This window comes from Heterodontus francisci, chromosome 3, assembly GCF_036365525.1.
Source record: "Heterodontus francisci isolate sHetFra1 chromosome 3, sHetFra1.hap1, whole genome shotgun sequence".
Taxonomy (NCBI): domain Eukaryota; kingdom Metazoa; phylum Chordata; class Chondrichthyes; order Heterodontiformes; family Heterodontidae; genus Heterodontus; species Heterodontus francisci.
The window spans coordinates 209,775,760-209,800,963 of record NC_090373.1 but is presented as its reverse complement, the minus strand read 5'-3'; the positions used below and the strand labels follow the sequence as shown (position 1 = coordinate 209,800,963).

Sequence of the window (25,204 nt, the reverse complement as noted above, 5' to 3'; positions counted from 1 at the left end):
CAAACACTAAAACTCCCTTCCACCCCCACCATCCTCCTGCTAACACTAAAACTCCCTTCCACCCCCACCATCCTCCTGCTAACACTAAAACTCCCTTCCACCCCCCATCATCCTCCTGCTAACACTAAAACTCCCTTCCACCCCCACCATCCTCCTGCTAACACTAAAACTCCCTTCCACCCCCACCATCCTCCTGCTAACACTAAAACTCCCTTCCACCCCCCATCATCCTCCTGCTAACACTAAAACTCCCTTCCACCCCCACCATCCTCCTGCTAACACTAAAACTCCCTTCCACCCCCCACCATCCTCCTGCTAACACTAAAACTCCCTTCCACCCCCCACCATCCTCCTGCTAACACTAAAACTCCCTTCCACCCCCATCATCCTCCTGCAAACACTAAAACTCCCTTCCACCCCCATCATCCTCCTGCTAACACTAAAACTCCCTTCCACCCCCACCATCCTCCTGCAAACACTAAAACTCCCTTCCACCCCCACCATCCTCCTGCAAACACTAAAACTCCCTTCCACCCCCCACCATCCTCCTGCTAACACTAAAACTCCCTTCCACCCCCCACCATCCTCCTGCTAACACTAAAACTCCCTTCCACCCCCCACCATCCTCCTGCAAACACTAAAACTCCCTTCCACCCCCCACCATCCTCCTGCTAACACTAAAACTCCCTTCCACCCCCCACCATCCTCCTGCTAACACTAAAACTCCCTTCCACCCCCACCATCCTCCTGCTAACACTAAAACTCCCTTCCACCCCCCATCATCCTCCTGCTGATACTAAAACTCCCTTCCACCCCCACCATCCTCCTGCTCACACTAAAACTCCCTTCCACCCCCACCATCCTCCTGCTAACACTAAAACTCCCTTCCACCCCCCACCATCCTCCTGCAAACACTAAAACTCCCTTCCACCCCCCACCATCCTCCTGCTAACACTAAAACTCCCTTCCACCCCCCACCATCCTCCTGCTAACACTAAAACTCCCTTCCACCCCCCACCATCCTCCTGCAAACACTAAAACTCCCTTCCACCCCCCACCATCCTCCTGCTAACACTAAAACTCCCTTCCACCCCCCACCATCCTCCTGCTAACACTAAAACTCCCTTCCACCCCCACCATCCTCCTGCTAACACTAAAACTCCCTTCCACCCCCCATCATCCTCCTGCTGATACTAAAACTCCCTTCCACCCCCACCATCCTCCTGCTCACACTAAAACTCCCTTCCACCCCCACCATCCTCCTGCTAACACTAAAACTCCCTTCCACCCCCCACCATCCTCCTGCAAACACTAAAACTCCCTTCCACCCCCCACCATCCTCCTGCAAACATTAAAACTCCCTTCCACCCCCCACCATCCTCCTGCAAACACTAAAACTCCCTTCCACCCCCCACCATCCTCCTGCAAACACTAAAACTCCCTTCCACCCCCCACCATCCCCCTGCAAACACTAAAACTCCCTTCCACCCCCATCATCCTCCTGCTAACACTAAAACTCCCTTCCACCCCCACCATCCTCCTGCTAACACTAAAACTCCCTTCCACCCCCCACCATCCTCCTGCTAACACTAAAACTCCCTTCCAGCCCCCACCATCCTCCTGCTAACACTAAAACTCCGTTCCACCCCCACCATCCTCCTGCTAACACTAAAACTCCCTTCCACCCCCACCATCCTCCTGCTAACACTAAAACTCCCTTCCACCCCCACCATCCTCCTGCTAACACTAAAACCCCCTGCCACCCTGCCCCACTGCCCCGTCACCCACCAGTGTTATTGCTGCTTTCCCCTGATGGGTAGGTGAAGGAGCGGGGTTATTGCGCCGAGCCTGGAGGATTGGAGGTTAGTGTGTTTAAATTTATTTATTTTATTGATTTACATATTGAAATTCAGGTCCCGTCACCCAGCAGCGTTGCAGGGGTGGGGGGCGGGGGGGGGGTTTGCAACGACCATGGAGCCTTGCCACTGGCAGTCGGATCGGCCCGGGCCCTCCCAGAAGCTCCGTGGTGGTCCTCAGCTGGAACAACCTTCCGGCCCCACCCGCCATGGAGCCCAATGTCGGGGGCCCAGTAAAATCCAGCCCGAAGAGTAGAAATTGCAGAGGCACTGGCCATAATCTTCCAATCTCTCTTCGATACAGGGGTGGTGTCAGAAATGCAAATATTACACCTTTGTTCGGAAAATGGTGTCAGGATAACCCCAGCAACTACAGACCAGTCAGTTTAACCTTGGTGATGGGAAAGCTTTTAGAAATGATAATTCAGGACAGAATTAACAGTCACTTGGACAAGTGTCGATTAATTAAAGAAAGCCTTTGTTCAAGGCAAATCATGTTGAACTAACATGGTAGAGTTTTTTTCGTGAAGTAACAGAGAGGGTTGATGAGGGTAATGTGGTTGATGTGGTGTACATGGACTTCCAAAAGGCATTTGATAAAGTGCCACACAACAGGCTTGTCAGTAAAGTTGAAACCCATGGAATAAATGGGACAGTAACAGCATGGATATGAAACTGACTGAGTGAAAGGAAACAGAGAGTAGTGGTGAATGGTTGTTTTTCAGACTGGAGGAAGGTATATAGTGGGGTTTCCCAGGGGTCGGTGTTAGAAACCCTGCTCTTCCTGATGTATATTAATATATTAATGATCTAAACATGGGTGTTAAGGGCACAATTTCAAAATTTGTGGATGAAACAAAACTTGGAAGTATTGTGAAGTGTGAGGAGGATAGTGATAAAATTCAAGAGGACAGAGACAGGCTGGTGGAATGGGAGGACAAGTGGCAGATGAAATTTAATGATAATAATTAATAATCTCTTTACTGATGTTGATTGAGTGCTGAATATTGGGAAGACCCCTGCATTTCATCGAATGCAATCTGACATCTACCAGCGAGGGCAAATAGGACGTTGGATCAATCTCTCATCCGAAAGACAGCACCGCCGATAGTGCAGCACTCCCTCAGTACTGACCCACCGACAGTGCAGCACTCCCTCAGTACTGACCCTCTGACAGTGCGGCACCCCCTCAGTACTGACCCTCCAAAAGTGCAGCACTCCCTCAGTACTGACCCTCCAAAAGTGCAGCACTCCCTCAGTACTGACCCTCCAACAGTGCAGCATTCCCTCAGTACTGACCCTCCGACAGTGCAGCACTCCTTCAGTACTAACCCTCCCACAGTGCAGCACTCCCTCAGTACTGATCCTCTGACAGTGCAGCACTCCCTCAGTACTGACCCTCCGACAGTGCAGCACTCCCTCAGTACTGGCCCTCCGACAGTGCGGCACTCCCTCAGTACTGACCCTCTGACAGTGCAGCGCTCCCTCAGTACTGACCCTCTGACAGTGCAGCGCTCCCTCAGTACTGACCCTCCGACAGTGCAGCAGTCCCTCAGTACTGACCCTCTGACAGTGCAGCACTCCCTCAGTACTGACCCTCCGACAGTGCGGCACTCCCTCAGTACTGGCCCTCCGACAGTGCAGCACTCCCTCAGTACTGACCCTCTAACAGTGCAGCACTCCCTCAGTACTGACCCTCCGACAGTGCAGCACTCCCTCAGTACTGACCCTCCGACAGTGCAGCACTCCCTCAGTACTGACCCTCCGACAGTGCAGCACTCCCTCAGGACCGGCCCTCCGACAGTGCAGCACTCCCTCAGTACTGACCCTCCGACAGTGCAGCACTCCCTCAGGACTGGCCCTCCGACAGTGCAGCACTCCCTCAGGACTGACCCTCCAACAGTGCAGCACTCCCTCAGTTCTGACCCTCTGACAGTGCAGCACTCCCTCAGTACTGACCCTCTGACAGTGCAGCACTCCCTCAGTACTGACCCTCCGACAGTGCAGCACTCCCTCAGGACTGGCCCTCCGACAGTGCAGCACTCCCTCAGGACTGACCCTCCGACAGTGCAGCACTCCCTCAGTTCTGACCCTCTGACAGTGCAGCACTCCCTCAGTACTGACCCTCTGACAGTGCAGCACTCCCTCAGTACTGACCCTCTGACAGTGCAGCACTCCCTCAGTACTGACCCTCCGACAGTGCAGCAATCCCTCAGTAGTTACAGGTGACTCTGGGCTCAGGTCTGGATAGTGGGGTTTGAAACTGTGTGACTTCGGGGAGCTGAGAATTGGAGGCTGGTCAATACTTTGAGATTTTCGGAGGGCATTAAAGCTTTTCTTCTCTCCTGTTCGTCTGCAGCCCAGGAAAGGCAGTAAGTTACTGCCAGCACTTGTGATTACTCGAATAATTTTCATCCCTCTCTTCATGCTGTGTAACGTGCATCCTCGACAGTTACCTGTGGTCTTTGCCCACGATGCCTGGTTTATTGTCTTCATGATGGTCTTTGCCTTCTCCAATGGCTATCTGGCCAGTCTCTGTATGTGTTACGGACCCATGTGAGTCTTTCGCTTAGTCGGGTACAGAGTAGTGGACTGAGTGATACAAACTGGACACTGGTCTGGGCTGAGTGATACAGACTGGACACTGGGCTGGGCTGAGTGATACAGACTGGACACTGGGCTGGGCTGAGTGACACAGACTGGACACTGGGCAGGGCTGAGTGACACAGCCTGGACACTGGTCTGGGCTGAGTGACACAGACTGGACATTGGGCTGGGCTGAGTGACACAGACTGGACAATGGGCTGGGCAGAGTGATACAGACTGGACACTGGGCAGGGCTGAGTGACACAGCCTGGACACTGGTCTGGGCTGAGTGACATAGACTGGACACTGGGCTGGGCTGAGTGACACAGACTGGACACTGGGCTGGGCAGAGAGACATAGACTGGACACTGGGCTGGGCAGAGTGACACAGACTGGACACTGGGCTGGCCTGAGTGACACCGACTGGACACTGGGCTGGGCTGAGTGATACAGACTGGACACTGGGCACGGCTGAGTGACACAGCCTGGACACTGGTCTGGGCTGAGTGACACAGACTGGACACTGGGCTGGGCAGAGTGACACAGACTGGACACTGGGCTGGGCAGAGTGACACAGACTGGACACTGGGCTGGGCAGAGTGACAATGACTGGACACTGGGCTGGGCTGAGTGACAATGACTGGACACTGGGCTGGGATGAGTGACAGACCGGACACTGGACTGGGCTGAGTGATACAGACTGGACACTGGGGTGGGCTGAGTGAAACAGACTGGACACTGGGCTGGGCTGAGTGATACTGACTGGACACTGGGCTGGGCTGAGTGATACAGACTGCACATTGGGCTGGGCTGAGTGATACAGACTGGACACTGGGCTGGGCAGAGTGACACAGACTGGACACTGGGCTGGGCAGAGTGACACAGACTGGACACTGGGCTGGGCAGAGTGACACAGACTGGACACTGGGCTGGGCTGAGTGACAATGACTGGACACTGGGCTGGGTTGAGTGACAGACCGGACACTGGACTGGGCTGAGTGATACAGACTGGACACTGGGCTGGGCTGAGTGACACAGACTGGACACTGGTCTGGGCTGAGTGACAGACTGGACACTGGACTGGGCTGAGTGATACAGACTGGACACTGGGGTGGGCTGAGTGACACAGACTGGACACTGGGCTGGGCTGAGTGATACTGACTGGACACTGGGCTGGGCTGAGTGATGCAGACTGGACACTGGGCTGGGCTGAGTGACACAGCCTGGACACTGGTCTGGGCTGAGTGACATAGACTGGACACTGGGCTGGGCTGAGTGACACAGACTGGACACTGGGCTGGGCAGAGTGACACAGACTGGACACTGGGCTGGGCTGAGTGACACAGACTGGACACTGGGCTGGGCTGAGTGACAGACTGGACACGGGACTGGGCTGAGTGATACAGACTGGACACTGGGCTGGGCTGAGTGACAGACTGCACACGGGACTGGGCTGAGTGATACAGACTGGACACTGGGCTGGGCTGAGTGATACAGACTGGACACTGGGCTGGGCTGAGTGACAGACTGGACACGGGACTGGGCTGAGTGATACAGACTGGACACTGGGCTGGGCTGAGTGATACAGACTGGACACTGGGCTGGGCTGAGTGACAGACTGCACACGGGACTGGGCTGAGTGATACAGACTGGACACTGGGGTGGGCTGAGAGACACAGACTGGACACGGGACTGGGCTGAGTGATACAGACTGGACACTGGGCTGGGCTGAGTGATACTGACTGGACACTGGGCTGGGCTGAGTGATACAGACTGGACACTGGGGTGGGCAGAGTGATACAGTCTGGACATTGGGCTGGGCTGAGTGATACAGACTGGACACTGGGCTGGGCTGAGTGACACAGACTGGACACTGGGCTGGGCTGAGTGATACTGACTGGACACTGGGCTGGGCTGAGTGACACAGACTGGACACTGGGCTGGGCTGAGTGATACAGACAGAACACTGGACTGGGCTGAGTGATACAGACTGGACACTGGGCTGGGCTGTGTGATACAGACTAGACAGTAGGCTGGGCATACTGATGCAGACTGGACACTGGGCTGGGCTAAGTGATACAGACTGGACACTGGGGTGGGCTGAGTGATACAGACTGCAGACTGGACTGGGCTGAGTGATGCAGACTGGACACAGGGCTGGGCTGAGTGATACAGACTGGACACTGGGGTGGGTTGAGTGATACAGACTGGACACTGGGCTGGGCTGAGTGATACAGACTGCAGACTGGACAATGGGCTGAGTGATGCAGACTGGACACTGGGCTGGGCTGAGTGATACAGACTGGACACTGGGCTGGGCTGAGTGATACAGACTGGACAATGGGCTGGGCTGAGTGACACAGACTGGACACTGGGGTGGGCAGAATGATACAGACTGGACACTGGGCTGGGCTGAGTGATACAGACTGGACACTAGGCTGGGCTGAGTGACACAGACTGGACACTGGGATGGGCTGAGTGATACAAACTGGACACTAGGCTGGGCTGAGTGATACAGACTGGACACTGGGCTGGGCTGAGTGACACAGACTGGACACTGGGCTGGGCTGAGTGATACAGACTAGACACTAGGCTGGGCTGAGTGACACAGACTGGACACTGGGGTGGGCTGTGTGATACAGACTGGACACTGGGCTGGGCTGAGTGATACAGACTGGACACTGGGCTGGGCTGAGTGATACAGACTGGACACTGGGCTGGGCTGAGTGACACAGACTGGACACAGGGCTGGGCTGCGTGATACAGACTACACACTAGGCTGGGCTGAGTGATACAGACTGGACACTGGTCTGGGCTGAGTGACACAGATTGGACACTGGGCTGGGCAGAGAGACATAGACTGGACACTGGGTTGGGCTGAGTGACACAGACTGGACACTGGGCTGGGCAGAGAGACATAGACTGGACACTGGGCTGGGTAGAGTGACACAGACTGGACACTGGGCTGGCCTGAGTGACACAGACTGGACACTGGGCTGGGCTGAGTGATACAGACTGGACACTGGGCACGGCTGAGTGACACAGCCTGGACACTGGTCTGGGCTGAGTGACATAGACAGGACACTGGGCTGGGCTGAGTTACACAGACTGGACACTGGGCTGGGCAGAGAGACATAGACTGGACACTGGGTTGGGCAGAGTGACACAGACTGGACACTGGGCTGGCCTGAGTGACACAGACTGGATACTGGGCTGGGCAGAGTGACACAGACTGGACACTGGGCTGGGCTGAGTGACAATGACTGGACACTGGGCTGGGATGAGTGACAGACCGGACACTGGACTGGGCTGAGTGATACAGACTGGACACTGGGCTGGGCTGAGTGATACAGACTGGACACTGGGGTGGGCTGAGTGATACTGACTGGACACTGGGCTGGGCTGAGTGATACAGACTGGACACTGGGCTGGGTGAGTGACACAGACTGGACACTGGTCTGGGCTGAGTGACAGACTGGACACTGGACTGGGCTGAGTGACAATGACTGGACACTGGGGTGGGCTGAGTGATACTGACTGGACACTGGGCTGGGCTGAGTGATGCAGACTGGACACAGGGCTGGGCTGAGTGACATAGACTGGACACTGGGCTGGGCTGAGTGACACAGACTGGACACTGGGCTGGGCTGAGTGACACAGACTGGACACTGGGCTGGGCTGACTGACACAGGCTGGACACAGGGCTGGGCTGAGTGACATAGACTGGACACTGGGCTGGGCTGAGTGATACAGACTGGACACTGGGCTGGCTTGAGTTACACAGACTGGACACTGGGCTGGGCAGAGTGACACAGACTGGACACTGGGCTGGGCTGAGTGACACAGACTGGACACTGGGCTGGGCTGTGTGACAGACTGGACACGGGACTGGGCTGAGTGATACAGACTGGACACTGGGCTGGGATGAGAGATACAGACTGGACACGGGACTGGGCTGAGTGATACAGACTGGACACTGGGCTGGGCTGAGTGATACTGACTGGACACTGGGCTGGGCTGGGTGATACAGACTGGACACTGGGGTGGGCTGAGTGATACAGTCTGGACATTGGGCTGGGCTGAGTGATACAGACTGGACACTGGGCTGGGCTGAGTGATACAGACTGGACACTGGGCTGGGTTGAGTGATACAGACTGGACACTGGACTGGGCTGAGTGACGCAGACTGGACACTGGGCTGGGCAGAGTGACACAGACTGGACACTGGGCTGGGCTGAGTGACACAGACTGGACACTGGGCTGGGCTGTGTGACAGACTGGACACGGGACTGGGCTGAGTGATACAGACTGGACACTGGGCTGGGCTGTGTGACAGACTGCACACGGGACTGGGCTGAGTGATACAGACTGGACACTGGGGTGGGCTGAGAGACACAGACTGGACACGGGACTGGGCTGAGTGATACAGACTGGACACTGGGCTGGGCTGAGAGACACAGACTGGACACGGGACTGGGCTGAGTGACACAGACTGGACACTGGGCTGGGCTGAGTGATACTGACTGGACACTGGGCTGGGCTGGGTGATACAGACTGGACACTGGGGTGGGCTGAGAGACACAGACTGGACACGGGACTGGGCTGAGTGATACAGACTGGACACGGGACTGGGCTGAGTGATACAGACTGGACACTGGGCTGGGCTGGGTGATACAGACTGGACACTGGGGTGGGCTGAGTGATACAGACTGGACACTGGGCTGGGCTGAGTGATACTGACTGGACACTGGGCTGGGCTGGGTGATACAGACTGGACACTGGGGTGGGCTGAGTGATACAGTCTGGACATTGGGCTGGGCTGAGTGACACAGACTGGACACTGGGCTGGGATGAGTGACAGACTGGACACTGGACTGCGCTGAGTGATACAGACTGGACACTGGGGTGGGCTGAGAGACACAGACTGGATACGGGACTGGGCTGAGTGATACTGACTGGACACTGGGCTGGGCTGAGTGATACGGACTGGACACTGGGCTGGGCTGTGTGACACAGACTGGACACTGGGCTGGCTGAGTGATACTGACTTGACACTCGGCTGGGCTGAGTGATACAGACAGAACACTGGACTGGACTGAGTGATACAGACAGAACACTGGACTGGGCTGAGTGATACAGACTGGACACTGGGGTGGGCTAAGTGATACAGACTGGACAATGGGCTGGGCTGAGTGATACAGACTGGACACTGGGCTGGGCTGAGTGATACAGACTGGACACTGGGCTGGGCTGAGTGATACAGACTAAACACTAGGCTGGGCTGAGTGATACAGACAGAACACTGGACTGGGCTGAATGATACAGACTGGACACTGGGCTGGGCTGAGTGATACAGACTGGACACTGGGCTGGCCTGAGTGATACAGACTGGACACAGGGCTGGGCTGAGTGATACAGACTGGACACTGGGGTGGGCTGAGTGATACAGACTGGACACTGGGCTGGGCCGAGTGATACAGACTGGACACAGGGCTGGGCTGAGTGATACAGACTGGACACTGGTGTGGGCTGAGTGATACAGACTGGACACTGGGGTGGGCTGAGTGATACAGACTGGACAATGGGCTGGGCTGAGTGATACAGACTGGACACTGGGGATTGCTGAGAGATATAGACTGGACACTCGGCTGGGCTGAGTGACACAGACTGGACACTGGGGTGGGCAGAATGATACAGACTGGACACTGGGGTGGGCTGAGTGATACAGACTGGACACTAGGCTGGGCTGAGTGATACAGACTGGACACTGGGCTGGGCTGAGTGACACAGACTGGACACTGGGCTGGGCTGAGTGATACAGACAAGACACTAGGCTGGGCTGAGTGACACAGACTGGACACTGGGGTGGGCTGAGTGATACAGACTGGACACTGGGCTGGGCTGAGTGACACAGACTGGACACTGGGCTGGGCTGAGTGATACAGACTAGACACTAGGCTGGGCTGAGTGACACAGACTGGACACTGGGGTGTGCTGAGTGACACAGACTGGACACTAGGCTGGGCTGAGTGACACAGACTGGACACTGGGGTGGGCTGAGTGATACAAACTGGAGACTAAGCTGGGCTGAGTGATACAGACTGGACACTGGGCTGGGCTGAGTGACACAGACTGGACACTGGGCTGGGCTGAGTGATACAGACTAGACACTAGGCTGGGCTGAGTGACACAGACTGGACACTGGGGTGGGCTGAGTGACACAGACTGGACACTGGGCTGGGCTGAGTGACACAGACTGGACACTGGGCTGGGCTGAGTGATACAGACTAGACACTAGGCTGGGCTGAGTGACACAGACTGGACACTGGGGTGTGCTGAGTGACACAGACTGGACACTGGGTTGTGCTGAGTGATACAGACTGGACACTGGGCTGGGCTGAGTCATACAGACTGGACACTAGGCTGGGCTGAGTGATACAGACTGGACACTGGGCTGGGCTGAGTGACACAGACTGGACACAGGGCTGGGCTGCGTGATACAGACTACACACTAGGCTGGGCTGAGTGATACAGACTGGACACTGGGCTGGGCTGAGTGATACAGACTGGACACTGGGCTGGGCTGAGTGATACAGACTGGACACTGGGCTGGGCTGAATGATACAGACTGGACACTGGGCTGGGCTGAGTGACACAGACTGGACAGAGGGGTGGGCTGAGTGACACAGACTGGACACTGGGCTGGGCTGCGTGAGACAGACTAGACACTCGGCTGGGCTAAGTGACACAGACTGGACACTGTTCTGGGCTGAGTGATCCAGACTGGACACTGGACTGGGCTGAGTGGTACAGACTGGACACTGGGCTGGGCTGAGTGACACAGACTGGACACAGGGGTGGGCTGAGTGACACAGACTGGACACTGGGGTAGGCTGAGTGATACAGACTGGACACTGGGCTGGGCTGAGTCACACAGACTGGACACTGTGCTGGGCTGAGTGATGCAGACTGGACACTGGGGTAGGCTGAGTGATACAGACTGGACACTGGGCTGGGCTGAGTGATACAGACTGGACACTGGGCTGGGCTGAGTGACACAGACTGGACACTGGGGTGGGCTGAGTGATACAGACTGGACACTGGGCTGGGCTGAGTCACACAGACTGGACACTGTGCTGGGCTGAGTGATGCAGACTGGACACTGGGGTGGGCTGAGTGATACAGACTGGACACTGGGCTGGGCTGAGTGATACAGACTGGACACTGGGGTAGGCTGAGTGTAACAGACTGGACACTGGGCTGGGCTGAGTGATACTGACTGGACACTGGGCTGGGCTGAGTCACACAGACTGGACACTGTGCTGGGCTGAGTGATGCAGACTGGACACTGGGGTAGGCTGAGTGATACAGACTGGACACTGGGGTAGGCTGAGTGTAACAGACTGGACACTGGGCTGGGCTGAGTGATACTGACTGGACACTGGGCTGGGCTGAGTGATACGGACTGGACACTGGGCTGGGCTGAGTGACACAGACTGGACACTGGGCTGGGCTGAGTGATACGGACTGGACACTGGGCTGGGCTGAGTGATACGGACTGGACACTGGGCTGGGCTGAGTGACACAGACTGGACACTGGGCTGGGCTGAGTGACACAGACTGGACACTGGGCTGGGCTGAGTGATACTGACTTGACACTGGGCTGGGCTGAGTGATACAGACTAAACACTAGGCTGGGCTGAGTGATACAGACTGGACACTGGGCTGGGCTGAGTGATACTGACTTGACACTGGGCTGGGCTGAGTGATACAGACTTGACACTGGGCTGGGCTGAGTGATACTGACTTGACACTGGGCTGGGCTGAGTGATACAGACTAAACACTAGGCTGGGCTGAGTGATACAGACTAAACACTAGGCTGGGCTGAGTGACACAGACTAGACACTCGGCTGGGCTGAGTGATACAGACAGAACACTGGACTGGGCTGAATGATACAGACTGGACACTGGGCTGGGCTGTGTGATACAGACTAGACAGTAGGCTGGGCTGAGTGATACAGACAGAACACTGGACTGGGCTGAATGATACAGACTGGACACAGGGCTGGGCTGAGTGATACAGACTGGACACTGGGGTGGGCTAAGTGATACAGACTTGACACTGGGCTGGGCTGAGTGATACAGACTGGACACTGGACTGGGCTGAGTGATACAGACTAAACACTAGGCTGGGCTGAGTGATACAGACAGAACACTGGACTGGGCTGAGTGATACAGACTGGACACTGGGCTGGGCTGAGTGATACAGACTGGACACTGGGCTGGGCCGAGTGATACAGACTGGACACAGGGCTGGGCTGAGTGATACAGACTGGACACTGGGGTGGGCTGAGTGATACAGACTGGACACTGGGGTGGGCTGAGTCACACAGACTGGACAATGGGCTGGGCTGAGTGATGCAGACTGGACACTGGGCTGGGCTGAGAGATACAGACTGGACACTGGGGTGGGCTGAGTGATACAGACTGGACACTGGGGTGGGCTGAGTGATACAGACTGGACACTGGGCTGGGCCGAGTGATACAGACTGGACACAGGGCTGGGCTGAGTGATACAGACTGGACACTGGGGTGGGCTGAGTGATACAGACTGGACACTCGGCTGGGCTGAGTGACACAGACTGGACACTGGGGTGGGCAGAATGATACAGACTGGACACTGGGGTGGGCTGAGTGATACAGACTGGACACTAGGCTGGGCTGAGTGATACAGACTGGACACTGGGGTGTGCTGAGTGACACAGACTGGACACTAGGCTGGGCTGAGTGACACAGACTGGACACTGGGGTGGGCTGAGTGACACAGACTGGACACTGGGCTGGGCTGAGTGACACAGACTGGACACTGGGGTGGGCTGAGTGATACAGACTGGACACTGGGCTGGGCTGAGTGACACAGACTGGACACTGGGCTGGGCTGAGTGATACAGACTAGACACTAGGCTGGGCTGAGTGACACAGACTGGACACTGGGGTGTGCTGAGTGACACAGACTGGACACTGGGTTGTGCTGAGTGATACAGACTGGACACTGGGCTGGGCTGAGTCATACAGACTGGACACTAGGCTGGGCTGAGTGATACAGACTGGACACTGGGCTGGGCTGAGTGACACAGACTGGACACAGGGCTGGGCTGCGTGATACAGACTGGACACTGGGCTCGGCTGAGTGATACAGACTGGACACTGGGCTGGGCTGAGTGATACAGACTGGACACTGGGCTGGGCTGAGTGATACAGACTGGACACTGGGCTGGGCTGAGTGATACAGACTGGACACTGGGCTGGGCTGAGTGATACAGACTGGACACTGGGCTCGGCTGAGTGATAGAGACTGGACACTGGGCTGGGCTGAGTGATACAGACTGGACACTGGGCTGGGCTGAGTGATACAGACTGGACACTGGGCTGGGCTGAGTGATACAGACTGGACACTGGGCTGGGCTGAGTGACACAGACTGGACAGAGGGGTGAGCTGAGTCACACAGACTGGACACTGGGCTGGGCTGCGTGAGACAGACAAGACACTCGGCTGGGCTAAGTGACACAGACTGGACACTGTGCTGGGCTGAGTGATCCAGACTGGACACTGGACTGGGCTGAGTGGTACAGACTGGACACTGGGCTGGGCTGAGTGACACAGACTGGACACAGGGGTGGGCTGAGTGACACAGACTGGACACTGGGCTGGGCTGAGTGATACAGACTGGACACTGGGCTGGGCTGAGTCACACAGACTGGACACTGTGCTGGGCTGAGTGATGCAGACTGGACACTGGGGTAGGCTGAGTGATACAGACTGGACACTGGGGTAGGCTGAGTGTAACAGACTGGACACTGGGCTGGGCTGAGTGATACAGACTGGACACTGGGCTGGGCTGAGTCACACAGACTGGACACTGGGCTGGGCTGAGTGATGCAGACTGGACACTGGGCTGGGCTGAGTGATACAGACTGGACACTGGGCTGGGCTGAGTGATACAGACTGGACACTGGGCTAGGCTGAGTGATACAGACTGGACACTGGGCTAGGCTGAGTGATACAGACTGGACACTGGGCTAGGCTGAGTGATACAGACTGGACACTGGGCTGGGCTGAGTGATACAGACTGGACACTGGGCTGGGCTGAGTGATACAGACTGGACACTGGGCTAGGCTGAGTGATACAGACCGGACACTGGGCTGGGCTGAGTCACACAGACTGGACACTGGGCTGGGCTGAGTGATACAGACTGGACACTGGGCTAGGCTGAGTGATACAGACTGGACACTGGGCTAGGCTGAGTGATACAGACTGGACACTGGGCTGGGCTGAGTGATGCAGACTGGACACTGGGGTAGGCTGAGTGATACAGACTGGACACTGAGCTGGGCAGAGTGACACAGACTGGACACAGGGCTGGGCAGAGTGATACAGACTGGACACTGGGGTGGGCAGAGTGACACAGACTGGACACAGGGCTGGGCAGAGTGATACAGACTGGACACTGGGGTGGGCTGAGTCACACAGACTGGACACAGGGCTGGGCAGAGTGATACAGACTGGACACTGGGGTGTGCTGAGTGATACAGACTGGACACTGGGCTGGGCAGAGTGACACAGACTGGACACAGGGCTGGGCAGAGTGATACAGACTGGACACTGGGGTGGGCTGAGTCACACAGACTGGACACAGGGCTGGGCAGAGTGATACAGACTGGACACTGGGGTGGGCTGAGTGATACAGACTGGACACTGAGTTGGGCTGAGTGACACAAAGTGGACACTGGGCTGGGCTGAGTGATACATACTGGATATTGGGCTGGGCTGAGTGATACAGACTGGACACTGGGCTGGGCTGAGTGATACAGACTGGACACTGGCTTGGGCTGAGTGAGACAGACTGGACACTGGGCTGGGCTGAGTGACACAGAGTGGACACTAGGCTGGGCTGAGTGATACAGACTGGACACTGGGATGCGCAGAGTGATACAGACTGGACACTAGGGTGGGCTGAGTGATACAGACTGGACACTGGGGTGGGCTGAGTGATACAGACTGGACACTGGGATGGGCTGAGTGATACAGACTGGACACTGGGATGGGCTGAGTGATACAGACTGGACACTGGGGTGGGCTGAGTGATGCAGACTGGACACTGGGATGCGCAGAGTGATACAGACTGGACACTGGGATGGGCTGAGTGATACAGACTGGACACTGGGGTGGGCTGAGTGATACAGACTGGACACTGGGATGGGCTGAGTGATACAGACTGGACACTGGGCTGGGCTGAGTGATGCAGACTGGACACTGGGCTGGGCTGAGTGATGCAGACTGGACACTGGGATGCGCAGAGTGATACAGACTGACACTGGGCTGGGCTGAGTGATACAGACTAGACACTAGGGTGGGTTGAGTGACACAGACTGGACACTGGGCTGGGCTGAGTGATACAGACTGGACACTGGGCTGGGCTGATTGATACAGACTGGACACGGGGCTGGGCTGACTGACACAGACTGGACACTGGGGTGGGTTGCGTGATACAGACTGGACACTGGGGTGGGTTGAGTGACACAGACTGGACACTGGGCTGGGCTGAGTGATACAGACTGGACACTGGGGTGGGTTGAGTGACACAGACTGGACACTGGGCTGGGCTGAGTGATACAGACTGGACACTGGGCTGGGCTGAGCGACACAGACTGGACACTGGGGTGGGTTGAGTGACACAGACTGGACACTGGGCTGGGCTGATTGATACAGACTGGACACGGGGCTGGGCTGACTGACACAGACTGGACACTGGGCTGGGCTGTGTGATACAGACTGGACACTGGGCTGGGCTGACTGACAGACTGGACACTGGGCTGAGCTGAGTGATACAGACTGGACACTGGGCTGGGCTGAGTGATACAGACTGGACACTGGGCTGGGCTGTGTGATACAGACTGGACACTGGGCTGGGCTGAGTGATACAGACTGGACACTGGGCTGGGCTGACTGACACAGACTGGACACTGGGCTGGGCTGTGTGATACAGACTGGACACTGGGCTGGGCTGAGTGATACAGACTGGACACTGGGCTGGGCTGAGTGATACAGACTGGACACTAGGCTGGGCTGAGTGACACAGACTGGACACTGGGCTGGTCTGAGTGATACAGACTGGACACTGGGGTGGGCTGAGTGATACAGACTGGACACTGGACTGGGCTGAGTGACACAGACTGGACACTGGGGTGGGTTGAGTGATACAGACTGGACACTGGGGTGGGTTGAGTGATACAGACTGGACACTTGGCTGGGCTGAGTGATACAGACTGGACACTGGGCTGGGCTGAGTGATACAGACGGGACACTGGGCTGGGCTGAGTGACACAGACTGGACACTGGGGTGGGCTGAGTGATACAGACTGGACACTGGGCTGGGCTGAGTGATACAGACTGGACACTGGGCTGGGCTGAGTGATACAGACTGGACACTGGGGTGGGCTGAGTGATACAGACTGGACACTGGGCTGGGCTGAGTGATACAGACTGGACACTGGGCTGGGCTGTGTGATACAGACTGGACACTAGGCTGGGCTGAGTGGTACAGACTGGACACTGGGCTGGGCTGAGTGAGACAGACTGGACACTGGGGTGGGCTGATTGATACAGACTGGACACTGGGCTGGGCTGAGTGATACAGACTGGACACTGGGGTGGGCTGAGTGATACAGACTGGACACTGGGCTGGGCTGAGTGATACAGACTGGACACTGGGCTGGGCTGTGTGATACAGACTGGACACTAGGCTGGGCTGATTGGTACTGACTGGACACTAGGCTGGGCTGAGTGAGACAGACTGGACACTGGGGTGGGCTGAGTGATGCAGACTGGACACTGGGCTGGGCTGAGTGAGATAGACTGGACACTGGGCTGGGCTGAGTGAGACAGACTGGACACTGGGCTAGGCTGAGAGATGCAGACTGGACACTGGACCGGGCTGAGTGATGCAGACTGGACACTAGTCCTTCCACTCTCCTCCTCCCCATATCCCACTCTCCTCCTCCCCATATCCCACCCTCCTGCTCCCCATATCCCACTCTCCTCCTCCCCATATCTCACCCTCCCACTCTCCTCCTCCCCATATCCCAGCCTCCCACACTCTTAATCTCCTCCTCCTCATATCCTACCCTCCCACCCTCCCACTCTCTTCCACCCCATATCCCACCCTCCTCCTCCCCATATCCCAATCTCGCACTCTCCTCCTCCCATATCCCCCCCTCCCACTCTCCTCCTCCTCATATCCTACCCTCCTACTCCCCATATCCCACCCTCATCCTCCCCATATCCCACCCTACCACCCCCCCATATCCCACCCTCCTCCTCCCCATATCCCACCCTTCCACTCTCCTCCTTCCAACATCCCACTTTCCCCCTCCCCATATCCCAACATCCTCCTCCGCATAGCCCACTCTCCTCCTCCCCATATCCCACCCTCCGACACGCCCACTCTCCTCCTCCCCATATCCCATTCCCCATATCCCACCCTCTTCCTCCTCATCGCCCACACTGGGCTGGGCTGAGTGACACAGACTGGACACTAGGCTGGGCTGAGTGACACAGACTGGACACTGGGCTGGGCTGAGTGATACAGACTGGACATTGGGCTGGGTTGAGTGATATAGACTGGACACTGGGCTGGGCTGAGTGACACAGACTGGACACTGGGCTGGGCTGAATGATACAGACTGGACACTAGGCCTTCCACTCTCCTCCTCCGCATATCCCACCCTCCTCCTCCCCATATCCCACTCTCCTCCTCCCCATATCTCACACTCCCTGTCTCCTCCTCCCCATATCCCACCCTCCTCTCCATATCCCATTCCCCATATCCCTCCCGCCTCCTCCTCATAGCCCACCCTTCCACCCTCCTCCTCCCCATATCCCACTCTCCTCCTCCCCATATCTCAGCCTCCCACCCTCCTCCTCCCCATATCCCACCCTCCCACACTCCTAATCTCCTCCTCCTCATATCCTGCCCTCGCAGTCTCCTCCTCTCCATATCCCACCCTCTCACTCTCCTCCTCCCCATATCCCACCCTCCTCCTCCGCATATCCCTGCCTCCTCCTCCCCATATCCCACTCTCCTCCTCCCCATATCTCAGCCTCCCACTCTCCTCCTCCCTATATCCCACCCTCCCCCTCCTCATATCCCACTCTCCTCCTCCCCATATCCCACTCCCCATAACCCACTCTCCTCCTGCCTATATCTCACCCTCCCACCCTCCTCCTCCCCATATCCCACCCTCCTCCTCCCCATATCCCACTCTCCTCCTCCCCATATCTCACCCTCTCACTCTCCTCCTCCCCATATCCCACACTCCTTCTCCCCAAATCCCACCCTCTCCTACCCAGATCCCACTCTCCTCCTCCCCGTATCCCACCCTCCCACACTCCTAATCTCCTCCTCCTCATATCCTACTCTCTCACCCTCCCACTCTCCTCCACCCCATATCCCACCCTCCTCCGCCCCATATCCCAATCTCGCACTCTCCTCCTCCCATATCCCACCCTCCCACTCTCCTCCTCCTCATATCCTACCCTCCTCCTCCCCATATCCCACTCTCCTCCTCCCCATATCTCACCCTCCCACTCTCCTCCTCCCCATATCCCACCCTCCTTCTCCCCAGAGCCCACTCTCCTCCTCCCCATATCCCACCCTCCCACACTCCTAATCTCCTCCTCCTCATATCCTACCCTCCTCCTCCCCATATCCCACTCTCCTCCTCCCCATATCTCACCCTCCCACTCTCCTCCTCCCCATATCCCACCCTCCTTCTCCCCAAATCCCACCCTCTCCTCCCCAGATCCCACTCTCCTCCTCCCATATCCCACCCTCCCACTCTCCTCCTCCTCATATCCTACCCTCCTCATCACCATATCCCACCCTCCTCCCCGTTTCCCACCCTCCCACTCTCCATATCCTACCCTCCCACTCTGCTCCACCCCATATCCCCACCCTCCTCCTCCCCATTTCCCACCCCCCACTGACCTCCTCCCCATATCCCACCCTCCTCCTCCCCATGTCCCACCCTCCCACACTCCTAATCTCCTCCTCCCCATATCTCACCCTCCCACCCTCCTCCTCCCCATATCCCACCCTCCCACACTCCTAATCTCCTCCTCCTCATATCCTACCCTCCCGCCCTCCCACTCTCCTCCTCTCCATATCCCACCCTTCCACTCTCCTCCTCCCCATATCCCACCCTCCTCCTCCCCATATCTCACCCTCCCACCCTCCTCCTCCCCATATCCCACCCTCCCAGACTCCTAATCTCCTCCTCCTCATATCCTACCCTCCCACCCTCTCACTCTCCTCCTCCCCATATCCCACCCTCCTCCACCCATATCCCACCCTTCCACTCTCCATATCCTACCCTCCCACTCTGCGCCACCCCATATCCCCACCCTCCTCCTCCCCCTTTCCCACCCCCCCCAGTGACCTCCCCATATCCCACCCTCCTCCTCCCCATGTCCCACTCTCCTCCTCCCCATGTCTCACCCTCCCACTCTCCTCCTACCCATATCTCACCCTCCTCCTCCCCATATCCCACTCTCCTCCTCCCCATATCCCACTCTCCTCCTCCCCATATCCCACCCTCCTCCTCCGCATATCCCACCCTCCTCCTCCCCATATCTCACCCTCCCACTCTCCGCCTCCCCATATCCCACCCTCCTCCTCCCCATATCCCACTCTCCTCCTCCCCATATCTCAGCCTCCCACTCTCCTCCTCCCTATATCCCACCCTCCCCCTCCTCATATCCCACTCTCCTCCTCCCCATATCCCACTCCCCATAACCCACTCTCCTCCTGCCTATATCTCACCCTCCCACCCTCCTCCTCCCCATATCCCACCCTCCTCCTCCCCATATCCCACTCTCCTCCTCCCCATATCTCACCCTCTCACTCTCCTCCTCTCCATATCCCACACTCCTTCTCCCCAAATCCCACCCTCTCCTACCCAGATCCCACTCTCCTCCTCCCCGTATCCCACCCTCCCACACTCCTAATCTCCTCCTCCTCATATCCTACTCTCTCACCCTCCCACTCTCCTCCACCCCATATCCCACCCTCCTCCGCCCCATATCCCAATCTCGCACTCTCCTCCCATATCCCACCCTCCCACTCTCCTCCTCCTCATATCCTACCCTCCTCCTCCCCATATCCCACTCTCCTCCTCCCCATATCTCACCCTCCCACTCTCCTCCTCCCCATATCCCACCCTCCTTCTCCCCAGAGCCCACTCTCCTCCTCCCCATATCCCACCCTCCCACACTCCTAATCTCCTCCTCCTCATATCCTACCCTCCTCCTCCCCATATCCCACTCTCCTCCTCCCCATATCTCACCCTCCCACTCTCCTCCTCCCCATATCCCACCCTCCTTCTCCCCAAATCCCACCCTCTCCTCCCCAGATCCCACTCTCCTCCTCCCATATCCCACCCTCCCACTCTCCTCCTCCTCATATCCTACCCTCCTCATCACCATATCCCACCCTCCTCCCCGTTTCCCACCCTCCCACTCTCCATATCCTACCCTCCCACTCTGCTCCACCCCATATCCCCACCCTCCTCCTCCCCATTTCCCACCCCCCACTGACCTCCTCCCCATATCCCACCCTCCTCCTCCCCATGTCCCACCCTCCCACACTCCTAATCTCCTCCTCCCCATATCTCACCCTCCCACCCTCCTCCTCCCCATATCCCACCCTCCCACACTCCTAATCTCCTCCTCCTCATATCCTACCCTCCCGCCCTCCCACTCTCCTCCTCTCCATATCCCACCCTTCCACTCTCCTCCTCCCCATATCCCACCCTCCTCCTCCCCATATCTCACCCTCCCACCCTCCTCCTCCCCATATCCCACCCTCCCAGACTCCTAATCTCCTCCTCCTCATATCCTACCCTCCCACCCTCTCACTCTCCTCCTCCCCATATCCCACCCTCCTCCACCCATATCCCACCCTTCCACTCTCCATATCCTACCCTCCCACTCTGCGCCACCCCATATCCCCACCCTCCTCCTCCCCCTTTCCCACCCCCCCCAGTGACCTCCCCATATCCCACCCTCCTCCTCCCCATGTCCCACTCTCCTCCTCCCCATGTCTCACCCTCCCACTCTCCTCCTACCCATATCTCACCCTCCTCCTCCCCATATCCCACTCTCCTCCTCCCCATATCCCACCCTCCTCCTCCCCATATCCCACCCTCCTCCTCCGCATATCCCACCCTCCTCCTCCCCATATCTCACCCTCCCACTCTCCGCCTCCCCATATCCCACCCTCCTCCTCCCCATATCCCACTCTCCTCCTCCCCATATCCTACCCTCCGACACGCCCACTCTCCTCCCTATATCCCATTCCCCATATCCCACCCTCCTCCGCCCCTTAGCCCACCCTTCAACTCTCCTCCTCCCCATATCCCACTCTCCTCCTCCCCATATCTCCCCCTCCCACCCTCCTCCTCCCCATATCCCACCCTCCCACACTCCTAATCTCCTCCTCCCCATATCCAACGCTCCTCCTCCCCATATCCCACTCTTCTCCTCCCCACATCTCACCCTCCCACTCTCCTCCTCCCCATATCTCATCCTCCCACTCTCCTCCTCCCCATATCCCACTCTTCTCCTCCCCACATCTCACCCTCCCACTCTCCTCCTCCCCATATCCCACTCTCCCACACTCCTAATCTCCTCCTCCTCATATCCTACCCTCCCACCCTCCCACTCTCCTCCTCCCCATATCCCACCCTCCTCCTCACCATATCCCACCCTTCCACTCTCCTCCTCTCCATATCCCACCCTCCCACTCTCCTCCTCACCATATCCCACCTTCCTCCTCCCCATTTCCCACCCTCCCACTCTCCTCCTCCCCATATCCCACCCTCCCCCTCCGCATATCCCACCCTCTTCCTCCCCATATCCCACTATCCTCCTCCCCATATCTTACCCTCCCACTCTCCGCCTCCCCATATCCCACTATCCTCCTCCCCATATCTTACCCTCCCACTCTCTGCCTCCCCATATCCCACTCTCCTCCTCCCCATATCCTACCCTCCGACACGCCCACTCTCCTCCTCCCCATATCCCACCCTCCTCCTTCCCATATCCCACCCTCCCACACTCCTAATCTCCTCCTCCTCATATCCTACCCTCCCACCCTCCCACTCTCCTCCTCTCCATATCCCACCCTCTCACTCTCCTCCTCCCCATATCCCACCCTCCTCCTCCGCATATCCTTGCCTCCTCCTCCCAATATCCCACTCTTCTCCTCCCCATATCTCACCCTCCCACTGTCCTCCTCCCTATATCCCAGCCTCCTCCTCCCCATATCCCACTCCCCATATCCCACGCTCCTCCTCCCCACAGCCCACTCTCCTCCTCCCCATATCTCATCCTCCCACTCTCCTCCTCCCCATATCCCACCCTCCTCCTCACCATATCCCACTCTTCTCCTCCCCACATCTCTTCCTCCCACTCTCCTCCTCCCCATATCCCACCCTCCCACACTCCTAATCTCCTCCTCCTCATATCCTACCCTCCCACCCTCCCACTCTCCTCCTCCCCATATCCCACCCTCCTCCTCACCATATCCCACCCTCCCACTCTCCTCCTCTCCATATCCCACCCTCCCACTCTCCTCCTCACCATATCCCACCTTCCTCCTCCCCATTTCCCACCCTCCCACTCTCCTCCTCCCCATATCCCACCCTCGCACTCTCCTCTCCATATCCCACCCTCGCACTCTCCTCCACCCCATATCCCCACCCTCCTCCTCCCCATTTCCCACCCCCCCACTGACCTCCTCCCCATATCCCACTCTCCTCCTCCCCATATCCCACCCTCCCGCTCTCCTCCTCCCCATATCCCAACCACCCTCCTCCGATTGGGTCGGGGCTCTGTGATTGGGGCAGGGCATGTGTGATATTGGCGGGACTGTGAGATTGAGGCAGGACCTGTGGGATTGGAGGTGGGGTCTGTGGGATTGAGGCAAGGCTCTGTGATTGGGGCGGGGACTGTGAAATATTGGCGGGTCTGTGTGAAGGGGCGGGTCTGTGGGATTGGGGGTGGGGCCTGTGAGATTGGGGCGGATCCTTGCTGATTGATTGACTAATAGATTGATCCATTCACTGACAGGAATGTGATTGCTAAGGAAGCAGAGACAGCTGGAGCCATCATGTCCTTCTTCCTATCCCTCGGCCTGGCATTTGGGGCCTGCCTGTCGTTCCTGGTCCGTGGACTGGTCTGATGGAGGGAGCACTCTGCAGATTGGGAGCAGATTGTACACAGCCCAGCTTCTCACTATCACATCCTGTTCTTTAATGTGTCGACTGCTCCAGCCCCAATCAACTGACTTCTCATCATGTGTGCCTTCCTCTTCCTCTCTCCTCACCTCCTTTTCTCTCTCACTCCCTTCTCACCACTCACCCTCCCCTGACCACCTTCCCTCACTCCTTCTCCTCCTCTCCCTCCTCACCATCTTCCTTCCTTCTCCACCCCTCCTCTTCCCCCCTGCCCACAGACCCAGCCCTGCCACTCCTCCCTTCGCACTCCTCCCTCTGTCCCTTCCCGTCTCTCCCTCCCACTCTTCCCTTTGTGCTCCTCCCTCTCTCCCACCTTTCACCCTGCTCTCTCCTGGACATCTGCAGACCTGAGATTTCCCAGACTCCTCCTTCCCTGCTCTTGCCCTGTCTCCCCCTTCCCCGAACCAACAGGCTGCCATAGGGAGGAGAAACAGCAGCTGTGGACAGTGCTGACACCTGAACAATCGGGCCTCCTAACTTCCCTGGCAGAGGAGGCCCCACAGCGAGCTTCTCTGGAGGTCAGGGGTGTAGGGGCTGAGGGTGGGAGGCTTCTCTCCGAGCCTCCCAGCTTCCCTGGCAGAGCAAGCCGCACGGCGAGCTTCTCTGGGGGAGTGAGGGGCATGTCACACCTCCTCTTGGATGACCACCCTTACACTGGCCCAATGTCCACTGTAGCAGCAGATCCAGTCACTGAATGCAAGGGAAACTCGGGCCATTGCAGGGAATGTCATAGGATTAGACGCCAGGTACAATTCCCCCCCCCCATCCCCCTGCATCCACCCCCGCCCTCGCATCCTCTCCACCCTCCCACCTCCACTTGGCTGTGGCTGGGAGGGAGTGTTCCTCACTCCAATTGGTCCGATTGGCTGGACACTGCCCACAGCACGTGGTCCACCCCACACTCTCACCCACCAGCAACACTGAAGAAGCAGAGTGAGTAGTGTTGTGTGCTCCCAAACCAGTCTAATAATTATTAATCACTCTACAACTAACAGAGGAACCACAGGGGAGTGTTGAGCCCTGATTGTATTAAACTATATTAGAAGCCACAGTGTATCAACAAGCAGCGGCCCAGGCAATCTACACAAGTCTCTCAGCAATAACTCTTACAAATAGTTTTAATAAACTGTGTATATTTTTATGCTACATATGTATATGTAACAAATACAGCATGCAATTTAAACCCTGCTGGTGTTGTAGTATTGTGGCAAACCTTCCATCACTCTGCACAACAATCAGAACAACACACTGAGTTGAAAAATAATCACATCTTCGACCTTGGAATACAGAACAGAATCTCAAAATTTGCCAAGGATACCAAACTTGGAGGAGTGGCAAATAGTGAGGATGATCTGAACGGCCTATAACAGGACACAGATAGACTAGCAGAATGGTCAGACAGGT

General features: G+C 57.2%; 1 protein-coding gene across 4 annotated transcripts in view; it reads left to right on the top strand.

The window, feature by feature from the left end:
* LOC137366505 (equilibrative nucleoside transporter 1-like) overlaps positions 1-24,988 on the top strand; it is a 352,530-nt gene extending 327,542 nt beyond the window's left edge. For all 4 annotated transcript variants that reach the window (XM_068028318.1, XM_068028303.1, XM_068028319.1 and 1 more), the window contains 2 exons: positions 4,216-4,412; positions 23,634-24,988. In XM_068028318.1, the coding sequence (XP_067884419.1) occupies positions 4,216-4,412; positions 23,634-23,745 (309 nt within the window). In that variant the 3' untranslated portion in view covers positions 23,746-24,988. The remainder of the gene's footprint in view (positions 1-4,215; positions 4,413-23,633) is intronic.
* Positions 24,989-25,204: the final 216 nt, after the last annotated feature.